Source organism: Ursus maritimus, unplaced genomic scaffold (assembly GCF_017311325.1).
Source record: "Ursus maritimus isolate PB19 unplaced genomic scaffold, ASM1731132v1 scaffold_17, whole genome shotgun sequence".
NCBI lineage: Eukaryota > Metazoa > Chordata > Mammalia > Carnivora > Ursidae > Ursus > Ursus maritimus.
This window is the reverse complement of record NW_024424119.1, coordinates 56,553,705-56,568,085: the sequence shown is the minus strand read 5'-3', so window position 1 is coordinate 56,568,085 and position 14,381 is coordinate 56,553,705. Positions and strand designations below refer to the sequence as shown.

The following is a 14,381-nucleotide window of genomic DNA, read 5'->3' as shown; positions in this document are numbered from 1 at the left end:
CCAGAAGCACCGGCTCCCTCCTCTAAAAGCCAGAAAGTTCTAAGTCTAAACCAGGGTTTTCTTGCTGCTGCTGGTTGCCTTTCTGTTGCTAGGGGACGTCTTCCCGAATGACCCGAGGGGTTCTGAGGACAGCAGCTCTGTATGGGGGGGAGGGGCTCTGGCACCCTCCACACTGGCTGCAGCTGCGGCACCGCACCGGGAGGCCAAGGCGGGGCCTGCCCGGAGTGTAACTACAACACAGCAGAGTCACTGGGCTACCTGGTGTGCCGGTTACCTCTGGATAACCCAGGTCCAGGGAGGGCAGGGTGAGGGCCGAGAATCAACACTTCCCATGGAGACTCAAACCCTGGGGCCGCTGTTTACCAAGAGCCTTTGCTGGGCTTAAGGCGAGAAGGCCACTCCCTTGTGCGTGGGTGGGGGGGGTGTCTCAGAATCTCCTTCCTGATACTGAAAACCTGTCCAGTGCCCTTGGGGAATGGGCTAGAAAAAGGATGTAACTAATTTGACTTCCTGATAGTTCAGGGGAAAGAGGATATTTTCTGAAGGTTTAAAAAGTTTTCAAGTTAAAAAACCGGGAGAGGCTTTTACATATATTAGAAGAAGGGATTTTTTGAAGGATGCTGCTGGCAGGGGTGTTGTTCTGTGTGGGCCCGTGCGCTTCTCCTAAGCGATTCCGAGCTCTGGGGCCCACCCCCGCCCCACCCCGGGAGCTGAGCCTTCCACAAGCTGACTCCGTGGGCCCGCAGTAGGGCTGCGGCTGGGAGGGTCCCACCTAGGTGTGTGCCCCTTCCTGGAAGGCGTGTTCGGTCTCGAGGCCTCCAAGTTCTGCAGAGCAAACTGGGATAGCAGCTCACTCACGAGGACACCCGGGTTAAGTGAAAATGTTTGCAGACGGGGGGGTGGGGGGTGGAGCAATGTGTTTGGCACCTCGTAGTTTCTCAGACTCTAGAAGGATCCGACAGCCGGGACCACAGGGGTCAGACGCTGGCTCAGAGTCTCCCTCATGATCTCCCTAAATCCTCATACTCCCCGGAGGTTCTCCTGGGGCATAGACAGGTGACTCCCGGCCGGAGGTCACAGAGGAGGTGTGGGGCTGAGCCAGGACCTGAACCCTGGCTGGCAGTCTCCAGCCCATGTCTGTAACCACTTTGTTATTTACTCACATGTCTTGGGGGGGGGGGAACGCCTGGCTCGTTCCATTAATTAGGCTCCGAGTCCTGACTCACGTATCTGGGGAGGGGACGCCTAGCTCCTTCCGCTAGTTAGGCTCTGAGTCCTGACTCACGTATCTGGGGAGGGGACACCTGGCTCCTTCCGCTAGTTAGGCTCTGAGTCCTGACTCTGGCACAAAGGTGCTTGGCCCCTCTGGGCCTCAGCTTCATCTTTCAGGCAAGATGTCGCCAGGAATCTGTGGGCCTGGCAGGCCCCTGAGCGCCCGGCCCCACCGCCCGCCAGCCCACGAGACGCCACCTGTCCGATGCTGGAGATGGGCCGGATCTTGTCGTGGGCGTTCTCCCGGCAGTGCTCCAGAGCGGCGATGAAGGTGAACTGTTGTTGTTGGAAGAGCTTGTATTTCTGCTCGATGTTTCGAAGAGACTCCTTCGCCTCATTCATTGTCTTCCTCAGCAGTCACAGGAGAAGACGGATCTACGGGGAGAAGAGTGCAGGAGTGAGGCCCGGGCACAGACTGCAGACCCAACGCTGGAGTCCCAGACCAGCACGTCTAGGCCCCTCAGGGGAGCACCACACTCACTCCGGAACCCCCAGGCCGTCCAAGACAGAGTAGAGCCTGACCCAGGTCCCTTTACCCCGAAGGACACGTTCTTTGCCATCAACTGTGACTTCCTTCCCTCAAGTGTGGACAGGGATTACTCTGGTCCTCAGTTTCGCCAGACCGTGGACACACACACACACACACACACACACGGCCTCCAGGGCCCTGCTGTGCTGCCAGCGACAGAGGGGATCACGGAAAATGTCACAGAAAATAAAATCTGATTTTTATCAGTTTGGACCAAATCATTTTAAATCATCTGCCTCTTTGCAACTGGTGGGAAAGTCTAGGGATTGTCTCCAGTGGGCCAAGCAGCGGAAGCGCCTGTACTGGATCGCCGAGAGTGAGCAGATGCAGTTTCCTGCTCTGTGCTTGGGTCAGGAGCCCCGGTCTCAGGCTGGGACATCGTCAGGGCAGGGGCTGGCCCTCGGTGACTCCTCCCTGCCTCCCACGTCCACTGCAGGAATGAGCTAGATGGGAAACATTAACGCCATAGGGACTGATCTCTTTTGGTGCCTCACAGACTGTCCCTGGTGTGGTTCAGGTAGTCTACAAGGCGTCTAGAATCTTCTGTGAGCAGGGAAGGCTGTGGGTTCTGCTCTCTGTGACATCACAGTTTTGCCGAGCCCGTGCAAAATGCCACGTTCCAGATTTACGGAATGCTGGAACTGGAAGAGACCTCGGTCGGTGAACTCCCCTTAACTCCCGGGGGGACAACCGAACTCCAGGGTGTCACAGCGAGCTTCTCGGAGACACCCTAGGTCCCAGGCTTCCTGACATCTAACTAGAGTCCTCAAAGCTGCCCCAGCCACCGTGTCTCTACCTCGAGGCACCCGCACTTCACGCGCCCTGCATGAGCGGGGGTCAGGGGAGGCTGAGCCAAGCTAGGGTGCGAGTGAGTCGCTGCTAGGCCGGGGTGGGGCAGAAGACATTCCAGGCTTCCTGGCAGACCCCAGGTAGAAAGGAGCCAAGCCCAAGGGAGACAGGAGGCATTTCTCTCTGCTGTGTCTCCCTCAGCATCCCAGGCCCACGGCAGGGCTGGAGCAGTGAGGCAAGAAGGGCTGGAGCCATGGCAAGAAGAGGGGTGAAAGGAAAAGGAAGAACAGATGAGAAGGTGGCCTCCAGGACACGACGGGGGCAGCACATCAGAGACTTAGGGAGGGCCGGGAGCTGAGCCGCGCCAGGATGGGCCCTGACAATGGCACCACATGGACCTCAGTGGGTCGAGGGAACATTCAGCAGCAGTGCCCAGCCCTGGCCACTGGAAGCCTGTCTGCTCACAGCAACTGCAGCTCCTTGGGGGCGGGCCTGGGCCAGGGCCGGCAGGGCGCCGGTGTCCTCCCCACTCAGTCCCCTGCCCACCGTAGGCCAGCGGGAAGGGGAGCCTGCGTTGTGGGGATGCAGTGGGGACCCACTGTTTGTCAGACACCTGGAACACCTGCCAAGGCTAGAGGCGGATGTGGCGAAGGGGGGCAGGTTTCGGGTTGTGCGTCCGATGGCGCAGGCTTACCAGGCAGGTGAGGCAGGCGAGGCACTCGGTGTGAAATTTAAGGGGGCACCACAAAACCCAGCAATTGAGCCAGGTAAAAATATTTAACGCGCTATTTGAAGAAATAAATTTAATACCAAAAAGTCCATGCAGTACCTGAATTTTAAGTAAACACAGGAGGGGATCCAGTGGGGGCTTCACCGTCCTGGAGCCCGAGGCAAAAGGAAGAAGTCATACTGATCCTGTCTTTAAATTTTTAATAGTTTACTCTCAATGGATTTTTTTTGCATTAAATTTGATGTTTTTCAATGTTACTCATCCCGATTACGGGGGTTTGGGGCACCCCTTCACATTCTGTGCCAAGGCAGCTGCCTTTCTGGCCTCACCTAGTTTCGGCCCAGGGTTTACAAGTGATGAGGGGGGCTGAAGGCCTAGAAAAGTGGGAGCCCAGCATACAGGTGGGTTTCTGGGGAGGAGGGGGAGCGCAGGCCTTCCCCCATTAACGCTCAGGGCTGGGGTGGGTGGTTAAGAACCCAAGCCCTGGAGTCCCATAGTCCCGGGTTCAAATCCTGGTCCCACTACTTCTTGCCGGCCTTGGGGTGAGCCTCCGAATGCTAACACGTTGTCAGGAGAGAACAGGGTCAGCCTCCCAGCTTTGGGGTGGGCACTGTGTGAGGTGGCAGGTGGCAAGTGTGGGGCCAGGGCCTGGAACGTGCAGCACTTTGTTGTCAGGGCACTCAGAGCTTCTGTGATTACACGGTGTGCACACAGCCACAGGAGCGTGCCACGACAGGCACGGCGTCCACCCTGAAAGCCGCAGAGACTGCTGAGGGCTTGACCTTCGGGACAGGAGATGTGGGGAGGGTGGGCAGAGAGCTGGGGCCCCTGGCTAGAGGCGGGGAGGGTGTTATGTGGGAATATCGTGAGCAAGCACAGAAGGCAGTGGACAGGGTAAGGCCGAGGGACCCCTAGTGCCAGACAAAGCTAGGAGGACCACTGAAGGCCAAAAGGGTTAAGAAGCATGTCACGTGTTCATTTGTTCGTTTCTTCATTCATTCTGCAATGCCTCCCATGTGCCAGACGCCATCCTGAGTGCTGGGCTATACACAGCATTGAACAAAACAGACACGATCCCCTTCCCTGGAGAGATTCATCTTTCAGAGTGGGAGGCAGACAACATGGATGAGTGAACGAACCACGTTTTAGATAAGGGCATTGCTAAAGAGAAAAGAAAGCAGGGCAGTGGGACGGGCATGTCGGGATGAAGGGCTTCAGTCTGAAAGAGGGCCTTTGCAGGAGGTGGGTGGGTGCAGGGCAGGGCGAACTAGAGCCATGCTCCAGCCTTCAAGGAGACCCTGAACACCCACCCCAACCCTCCTAACAGCAGTTACTCTCCATGGGGTCCTAGGAAAACCCTGGTCATGCATTAAGTCCTCACCTATGAAAGTACCACGATTATCCCCACGACAGATGACGAAGCTGAGGTTACCCAGCTAGAAGTGAGCAAACCAGGATTTCCCACTCAGCTCTGCCTGACTTTATGAAGTCTGTGCTCTCAGATAGCTCCCTCTGTGATGATCCATAGAGACAGACATGCCAGACATCAGACTGACCAGGGCTGGGAGTGGGTGGGTGGGGTGGAGGGGATACTAAAGGCCTGAAAAGCTGCCTGAACCCTCCCAGGGGTCGTGTACTGGCTGGACCCCTGGGCCTCATTTCTACTCCCATGAGACTGTTCTCTGTTCCCCATCCCCTAGGGGGCTGTCCTGTGTGTCTGACTCCCTGCCACCCTCCTGGGACTTCCTGGGGCTGTCAAGTTCTCTAAGGCTATGGCACTACCTTGGCTGGTGGCCCCAAGAGCCCCTGAGAGCAAAACTGACTTGGTTCTTGATCCTAGCGACTTGTGACATGCGCGCCAGGAATGTCGTGAGAAGAACTGTAATAAGCTATCCAAAGTGATCGTCCCTTGAACGAGTCACTGCAGCCAAATTAGTGTGGATGAAAGGCACAGGGTACAGGCACTTCTCGATCTGGGGGAGGAGGAAGGAAAAAATGATTACCCAATAGGTTTTAGGCTTTAATTGATTTGTATTTTTCCAGGCTGCTAAAGAAGATTAAATCGTGGTATGAAAAGTGCCTAAGGCTTAAAATAAATGAGGAGAAAGGCAAGTCATTTCAGAAATGTCCAGAAAGCAAACTGAACCTCTTCAGTGCAAATTGCGGGTCTGGTTGTTGTGTTCTTTGCTCACGGGGAGGCAGCTTCCTTTTCTTCCCCAGCCGTCTTTGCAGTTGGCTTTCACAAGCCAACCAAGGTGCGCACGCTTTGAGGAGGCGGCTCTGAGGGGAAGAGGCAGAACTGCAGCCTTCTATATTGGAGGGCATGTTTCTGGGCGAGTGGCTGGCAGTAACGGCTTTGGCTAGGAGTCAAGACACCAGCCCTGGCTCTGCCTTTGCTTAACAAGTGAACTTGGCCCCAAATTTCCCCCTTTCTGGGCCTCAGTTTATCCATCAGTAAAATCAGGGGATTTGGATTAGAAGATCTTCAAGGGGACTTCTGATTTTAATGCCTCACGATCAACAACTGATGAGGAAAGAGGCCCAGAAAAGGAAAATTACTTTTGCTGTTAAGTCATTCAGCCGACTACTTTTCACCATTCTGATCCTCCAATTTCTCATCTGTAAAATGGGAATGAAGGTACTTATTTCTCAGGGCTGGGGCAAAGATTAAACGAGATAATATGGCCAATAGTAGCCGCAATGCATTGTGCACTTACTACGTGCCCGTCACCAATACTTCAGGAATATTAGCTCATGGAATGTTTCCATAAGCCCCACTTCACAGGGGAGGAAAGTGAGGCACAGAGCAGGCTCACAAGGCTAGGTGGAGCCAGGAGCTGAACTCTGAGCAATCTGTACTGGCAATGCCCGACGTCCTGTTTATAATGGACAAACCCCGTACTTTTGTTAAGAACACTGAGAGCTCAAAACCAGGAGTAGCTCGTCCTAAAAATGGCAACAGACAAAAACTAGAGCTCCCAGTTCAGCGCTGTATCTGATACCAGGATGCCCTGTCCCACTGGGGATTGGCGCGACTCGAAGCGCTCCTTCCCCCCACCATGTCCCACCCCACCCCGGTCCCAGGGCACCAGCGGCAGTCCTCTCCATTCCCTTCTCCCCAACCCCCAGGGTTCGGGTTGGCCCGGTCCCGGCCCGCTTTACCGTTACTGGTCCTAGAGCGGCCTTCACTTACAGAGCGCCCCGCAGCTGGATTGCCTCCGAGGGTGTCTGGGGCCCCAGAGGGGCGGGGAGGCCCTTCCCAGGGCTGGGGAGGCGGGTGGGTGGGGTGGGGAGGTCGATGAGAAGGGGCGGGGCCGCGGACCCGATTGTTCCCGTGGGTGCCATAGCAATCGGGTCACGTGGCAGCCCCGCCCCACCCCATGAGCCTAGGCCTTCCCGCCCGCTCGAGGGACTCCCCTTCTTTTTCAAACCGTTCCCCAACCTCTATTCATTTTAAAGATGGGGAAACTGAGGCCCAGAGAGCAGAGCTGGGCCGGCCCTCGGAGCTCCCAACGCCCGGCTCGGGGTGCGATGGCTGAACCCGCGAAGGACCCGCCTCCCGTCCCCTCGGTTGGGGGGGGGGGGTCGACGTGACCCCGGGCGTCCCAGCACCGGGGGCCCTCCCGAGGCACCTTTGGTCCTAGAAGGCCACAGCTGGAGGGGCCTGAGAGGTCCAGCCGAGACGTGCAGACTGCGGAGCGAGGCCGGCGCCGAGAAGCACCTGCCCCGGGGGAAGGGCCTGACCCCCGGCGGCTGAGCGCGCGGGGCTGAAGAGCCGGGGACCCGGCCCAGCTCCAGCCTGGCGGGCCGGCGCGCGCTGATGATGCGGCGCGGCGGTCCTAGCGACTGCGGTCTCCAGGCAGCGGGCGCGTGCTAATGACGCGCCGGCGCGCCGGCCCTAGCGACGGCTGTCTCCAGGGAGCGGGCGCGCAGCACCGCGGCATGGACGCGACCACCGCCCCGCACCACATACCCCCGGAAATGCCCCAGTACGGGGAGACGTACCACGTCTTCGAGCTGATGCAGGTGACCGTGGCAGCCCCGCTCTGTCGCGACACCCGGCGCTGGCCGGGAGCCTCCATCGGGATAGCAGGGTGCGCGGTGGCGACCCCGCAGCTGGGGGGTACCCGACTCCTGTACCCACAGGACCGCGAGAGATGCCTCGGTCGGAGGACGCCCCTTGTCCCTGCCCTGCGGACCCAGGAGGGAGGAAAGAGGGCAGGCCACCTGACCAGGATTTGGTCATGGCTCTGGGCCGGCCCGCTCAATGGCCTGGACCCAAGTCCCATTCTTTTCTCAGTCCGGCAGCTGTGAAATACCAGGTTGCAAGAGCTGGTCTCCAAGGGGTCCCCTCCCGCGCTGACAGCCCCCCAGCCTGTCTGCAGTGTTATTTTCTGAGCTGGGGAGTGTCCGAGTGCAAGGTGACATCACCATCCCCTGAGATAGCTGCCTCCCGGGGACAGCAGCCCTGTGGTTCAGACAGCAGTATTTCCCACATGGCCCTTCTTTTTTAGGGCCCAGAGTTCGGGCTGCTCCCAACCTCTCCTCCTGGGTGTCTGACTTGACTGGGCCCTCTCTCCCTGTGCGCGCTTTGGCAAAGCCCCGCCCCTTCTGGTTGCCCTTCTGCACCAGGAGCTGGACTGAAAGAGCTCTCTGCCACTCAGAGGTTGTGAGGACCAAAGGGAAGCTGGAACCCGTTTCCAGAGCCTTTGCTCCTCCAGGTCCACCGTAATTCCAGAGGCACCCCTGTGGTGACGCCTGTGCTCGTTTGAGCCTCTGACCTACGCATGTGAGAGCAGGGCTCAGACTCTAAACTGTGGCCGTCTCTCCAGTAAACATATGCTTCCTTCGGAAAGTGTTAACTGGCAGAGAGAGGGAGAAAGGTTTCTCTAAAACCGAGGGGCCAGTCTAAGAAAAGAAAATGGCCAGCTGAGTTGTAAGTCTTCGGCTGGTGGGGAGGATGGGGCCAGCTCCCGGGGGCGCTGTGGTCTGCTCTCGAGAGCTTGCTGTACTTCAGAGTGATTGTTGGACCGAGCCGTCCGCAGAAGCTTTTAGTCTAGTATTTCCAGTCCTTAGTCTTTTGTGTGTGTGCCCTCCATGGAGCTTACCATTTTCATTTCTTACACTTTTTATTTAAAAATAATTTTAGACCCACAGGATGTTACAAGATAGTACAGAGTTCTGATGTACCCTTCCCCAGCTCCCCCTGCTAAGACCATCTAATGTCACTCGACATTCGTAGTCCTACAAGACAATTAACCAGATGGAAGCCTTATTTGGATTTCGTCCGTTTTTACCTGCACTTTTTTTTTCTGTTCAATGAAATGTTATCACATGTATCGATTCATACAACCACCACCACAATTCCACTTTCACTTAGTCATTTCTTTAAATCAACCCACTTAAAAAAAATTAACCTGTTTTACCTCTTTCTAAGCAATATCCTTGAAATTCTAGGTTTCCTAATACACATGAGATACACTACTGTTTAAAAGTGAAATTAGAAACACTCATCTTGAACCAGCTAGCATCTTCTCATGCTGTCTCTGCAGTGAGAGCTGACAAGAGGCCTCGGCCGGTCGGGCCCTCCACCAGATGAGGAAGCTGAGGCTTGGAGAAGGGAAGGGACTTGCTGGTGAGGCACAGAGCAGAGCTAGGACTTCTCGCAGCCCCGAGTGCTCTACCCTTCCACACACACACCCCCACCCCGCAGAGGGCAAATGCCCTTCCCTGGTTCTCCCTGAAGGATGCTTCTTACTGTGCCCGTGCAGCTCCTGTCACCTACCCAGTTCCTTTCTGAACCACGGATGCTGCTTTTCCTTGGAATTAAATGGCCAGACTATCCCAGGACTGTTTAGATACCTGGCTGGTAAATATTCTGTCCCATCCCGGAGGGACACAGGTGGTGGTGATGGCCATGCCCCCCAGCAGACATTGGCATTGGGCACCTACTGTGAGGATACCCAGTACTGAGAAGAGGGTGAGGCAATAACAGGGACACATGGGGACTGCAGGAGCATATGACAGGATTTATCTAGTGAGTGCGATCAGGAATGTATGTTTCCGTGGAGACCGGAGGACTCAGGGACAAGTGTTCCAAGCTGAGGGAACAACATTTGCTAAGGCTCTGAGGGGCACATGAACATGGGGCAAAAGGAAAACTGAGAGAAGGTTGGTCTGGGAAGCACAAAGGGACTGTGAGGGGAGAGGACCCTGGGCCTCCCTGCTCTGAGTCCTGGGTGCAGTCCCTCCAGGTGACTCCCCAGCGATACCCGCGCAGCTCTTCCCTCAAGCCTCTGCTCGTGGGGACCCAAGCAGATGGCAGCTGGAGCAGGGGCTGGATCCCAAGTTGAAGGCATTTGGTGGGTGTGATGGAGAGATTGTGCCCCATAACTGGTATTGGTAGTGACCAGGGTGCTGGGCCACCTGAGCCCGGGGCTCTGGATGCCCATGCAGGTGTTAACCATCTGGATGTCTGCTCTGTGCCCACAGAACTTGCTGGAGCAACTCCTGATCCACCAGCCCAAGGACCCCATCCCGTTCATGATCAGTCACCTACAACAAGACAACGATAACGGTGAGCATTCGAAAGGGACTTCTCCCCCTTCCCCCACTCCTGCCTGACACCTATGAACCACTCTGTCCTCCCTGTGTCTGAAGGGAGGGCTGGACAGGGTGGGGAGGGGTTTTGACAACTTGGGGTCGTGGCTGATTGAAAAATGCCTTAATTTCTTTGGGGGGCACAGCTTAAAGATTCTCTTGCCAAGTTAGTAAAGCAAAAGCCCCCGAACGGCCCATGGAATCAATTATTAATGCTTTCGTGGGTCCCATCTGATCTCGCCTGTTGGGTTTAAGCTCTGTGATGACTCCACTTGTCAGGTGTGCATTGGGTTTCTTGTCTAGACAGACAGCACTTGGGTCTTCCTGATGGTCTCATGACTGGTGCCCGTTAGTGACTGCCAGAGCTCCCCCAAACCTCGGCTCAAATGCAGGTCGGCTGGACCCAAAGCCAGAGCCCAGAGCCGGGGAGAACGGAGGGGTGCTCCATTCCACGGTTGATTTGCCAAGTGGAGGATCATTCCCGTCCTGTGCGAGCTGTCAGGGAGAACTGGTATCTGGGAGCTTTGATGTTTCTTTCATTGGAGCACCGGCCGCTTTGAAGGAAATACCAGCACACCAGTGAAATTAGCACTTGGCGCGGCTGAGAGGGGCAGAGGGCCGAAATGCCCCGTGGAAGGGTTCGCGTGCCTAAGATGAGAAAGGACACTAAGCAGTTTAGAAAACAGCCACAAGGAGAGGTGAGAAGGAGGAGACTCCAGGCCTGCATGTGCACTGGGCACAGCTGGCCTTTTCGGCGTGCCCCGCCCCCAGATCCTGACCTGTCTCAGGCTCGGCTGCAGAGCATCAGAATGAAGGGCTGCTTGGGTCCCAGGGCCATTTCACCAACCTAAGCAGAGTGGCTCACGGAGGGCACAGCTGTGCCCCTTTCTGAGCCTCTGGTCAGGCAGAATTGAGAATTGATGTGGGCTGTGAGCCCATATGCCCCACGTGGACATGGAGCCGTGAGCACAGAGGGCTGGGAGAACCACCTTCTCAGCTGTCCACCTGGCCTCCTTGTGTTCGTGGTGGGGTTCCAAGAGGCCCCCGTTCTCTGATTGGCTGTTTATTGCCTGACCTGGGGTTGCAAGGTGGCCACCCTCCTTCCTGGTGGTCCTGCTGCAGACTGCAGCTCACCAACTGCCCCCCCGCCAATGCACTGGGCCTTGGAGGCACAGGTGTCTGTCTGCCTTCCCACCTCCTCCACCTGAGTCTGGCTGGGGGCTCAGCGTTGCTGTTATCCATGGGCTGCTGTCTCGTACTGCACCCAATAACAGCAAAGCAAAGTGAAAGCAGAAGCCAAAGTACAGGAAAAACAAAGCAAAAGTCAAGTAAAAGTTAAAAAGCAAAGTAAAAGTAAATCAGGAGCAATGCAAGAGCAAGCGTGCTTCAAAGTTGAGTTCAGTGAAGGGCCCCCTTCCTGCCAGGCCACCACCACCGGGGGTCCTCCGGCTCACTGCGTGTCCCCACTCTTGCCAGAATGTAAAGAAGCCCTGAGCAGCGAGCATGGCTCCTTCTGGGCCTCGGTGTCCTCCTTCGTGCTTGGGTAACTGGGATGGAGGTGGCGGGGCTCTGGCCAGTCAGGGTGCCTGGCCCCGGGGAGGGCGGCGGCGGGGGCCACTTCATCCTGCTGGTTTGAAACATTCTGCTTTGGGGTATGCATCCCGGGCCGCACGTGCTCCAACCCCGAGCCCCAAAGCTCAGCCAGCCCCCAGGTGGAAATTCCAGAGCTGGAATTTGAGGCCAGTTGTCATTATGCTTTCGCCTCGCTCCTCTGTGTGCAGGTTTGATTCTCAGCGTCAAACTGCCCACTTCCCAGCGTCTATTTTAGACTCAGTGCCACTGACGACACTGTGGGCTGGTCTTGCCACCACCTCTGCCACCTTCTCTCTCCCTTCACCTCCTTCCATCCTCCTTAGCATCCCCTCCATTCTTTCACGGTCTGCTTTCCAAGGCCACCTGCCGTGAGCCTTGATTCCTTCTGGGCCGAACCTGCCCTGTTGCTCCCAAGCCGGGGTGCAGAGCACGGACCTGCCTCGTCTGGCGCTAGCTGGGGCTGGCCTCCTGGCCTTCTCAAGAGCTGGAGTCAGGGTTTGGGGCCCAACTCTCTCTCAGGGATGGAGGCATTGGATCCCAGTAACCACTGTTTTGGGGGGTTGATTGGTTCCCACAGCCCTCCACCGCCTCTCCCAGACCCTGGGCTGGCCGCCCTTATGGATGTTGGAACACCTTTCCCTTTTGCTCCAGTCTGAACCACTAAATGAAGAGTGGAGAGGGACTTCTGCGAGGTGCCCCCTCCCCATCCCCCCACTGTGCCCAGGCTTCTGCCAACAAGTGAAGCAAAACCTGGGGGAAGTGAGGGGAGGCTGGGCAGAAGAGCATGCTTTCATGAGTTTTCTTGGAGTAGAGGAAGCCGAGAACAGTTTAACCCCACCCTGGTATGTTCTGGAAGAGGGCATTGGACAAGGGGAGGCCCTCTGAAGTCCAGTGAGCATTTCCGCTGCCCTGGGCCAGTGAGTGAGGTTGTCTCACCTCCTTCCAGCCACACAGGGGCCTGTGTTTAGTGGAAGCTGGGCGCTCAGCGCTGCTGCTTACTGGGCATGGTGTGGGGTGGGCAGTGGCTCACATGGCCAGTGACTGGTGTAGAGGGAAAGAAGGCTCCAGACTCATCCCGGTGAGCACGCACAGGAAGGAATGAGGGGAGCCCCCGGCACATGGCTGGCAGCCCCTTTGCCTCGAGAAAAGCAGATTTAGTACAAAGTGAGCATTTACAGTAGCCCTGGGCAATATTAAAGCAGGTGATGGTGTATATAATGGTATGTTGCGTTTTTTATCAAACGTTTGTCCAAGAAAGCTGTGTATTAGAGCTCCAATACCTAAGGGTTTTCTTGTGAATTTTAAATCATGCTCCTAGTTAAATCTCAAAAGGATCTGTGGATGGAAAGGTTTTTTGATTTCCTTTGAAGTGGTTTGAAGAAGTTGATTACTCTTGGCAGTCAAGCAGCCTTTTATGACACTGTTTATAAATAATTACTCATGAGCAGAGCTGGAGTTTCAAGGTGTTAGATTTTAAGAAACTGAAATTAATCACATAAATGTGTGTGAGAAATTAGGTGGGGAGAAAGGCCGTGGATGTTCCCCTTTTAAAGCATTTTCATAGATGCGTACAATCTGGGTGCCACTTACTGGAGCCTGGAAGGGGAGGGTTTCCTCAGCAGCCTTCGAGCCCCGCGACTTTGTCAAGATGAACGCCTGACTTGGGAGTCAACTCATTCTCCAAATGTTCCTGTCGAGGTGCAGCCCCCTCTCCTCGGGCTCCAGCTCCTGAGTCCCGTTGGGTCTGGCCTGAGTTTTGAGGAGCTTGAGCCAAGGCCTGTGGCTGGAGTCCCAGAGAGGCCACCGGGCGAAGGGCCGGGAGCTGGACCGGTCCCCCTGCTGCTCCCTTCCTGTGGCTTTGGCCCACAGGATACCGGGGAGGGCGGGAAGCACCCCAGCTGAGCCTGCCTTGGTGAGGAAGGTAGGGGGTTGCTGAGCTGGAGAGTGGCAACATTAGGCCAGTAGCCCGGGCTGGAGCAGGTGCCCCTGGTGCTGGCTTGTCCAGAGCCCTCCTGCCCCCACATACCCGATTCACCTCACCACCAACAGGAAAGATTTGGGGCTTCTCAGAAGCAAGTTCACACATCATCCGGGCTATGGACCAGGTTTATAAGTGTTAGAGACATAGGAAAAAACAGTGCTCTAAAGCAATTAGTCGGGGACACATAAAAATCAAAGCAGCAGTGGAAAGCCATGACATGTGTCCAGGCTGTCATGTTCTCGAGGAGAGAGCAGTTCCCCATTTGGGGACGGGCACGGAGGAGGGCTGCTCCCCTTCAATTCCCGTCTGACGCAATTACCCATGCTCCACCCTGCTTTGCTCGGCAGCGTCCCTCCGGGTGCCGAGCAAGGACGAGGTGCTCCATGAGTGAATCAGTGAATCATCTGAAACCTTCCCTCCATGTTTTCCCTGAAAACGAGAAGGTGCTGTGAATCTGGACAAAGGTCTATATTTATACCCACGCAGCCTGGCCAGGTCATTGATGTGCTAATGATTAAATCATGGGCCAAATGGACACTAGCTCCTTCTCTGTGTCCACTTCCAAACTAAAAGGTCCTGCGTGTCCCTCGTCCGCTGCATGGACGAGGTCCCGTCCTGGCAGCCTGGCAGGAGTGGGCTCTGCATGTAGGCATCAGAGGCTCAAGTGAGTTGGAGTACACACCTGTTCACCGTCCGCTTGGCTCAGGGTCAGGCCAATAGCGGTGAGGGGAGAGGTCTGCTTTCCCGATGTCTGTTCCGTGTTCCTGGCTCCCCACATTTAGGGGTGGGGGGGTGGGCTCAGTCAAGGTGCTGCTTGGAGGAATCAGCATGGATTCATCTGTCTAGACACCACGTTCTGAGTCCTGTTCGGACCCAAGAACACAGGC

General features: G+C 56.2%; 2 protein-coding genes across 7 annotated transcripts in view; one reads left to right on the top strand and one right to left on the bottom strand.

The window, feature by feature from the left end:
* Positions 1 to 7,443, bottom strand: part of SPACA9 (sperm acrosome associated 9) — a 10,022-nt gene extending 2,579 nt beyond the window's left edge. The window contains exons 1-2 of one of the 5 annotated variants that reach the window (XM_008698673.2): positions 7,326 to 7,443; positions 1,471 to 1,647 (exon numbers count right to left, since the gene is read on the bottom strand). In XM_008698673.2, the coding sequence (XP_008696895.1) occupies positions 1,471 to 1,614 (144 nt within the window). In that variant the 5' untranslated portion in view covers positions 1,615 to 1,647; positions 7,326 to 7,443. Of the gene's footprint in view, positions 1 to 1,470; positions 1,648 to 6,482; positions 6,587 to 6,952; positions 7,142 to 7,325 lie in introns of those variants that run through there. The other 4 variants (XM_040632113.1, XM_040632115.1, XM_008698672.2 and 1 more) reach the window with 4 other exon arrangements.
* Positions 7,219 to 14,381, top strand: part of AK8 (adenylate kinase 8) — a 118,317-nt gene continuing 111,154 nt past the window's right edge. For both annotated transcript variants that reach the window (XM_040632112.1, XM_040632111.1), the window contains exons 1-2: positions 7,219 to 7,346; positions 9,813 to 9,897. In XM_040632112.1, the coding sequence (XP_040488046.1) occupies positions 7,263 to 7,346; positions 9,813 to 9,897 (169 nt within the window). In that variant the 5' untranslated portion in view covers positions 7,219 to 7,262. The remainder of the gene's footprint in view (positions 7,347 to 9,812; positions 9,898 to 14,381) is intronic.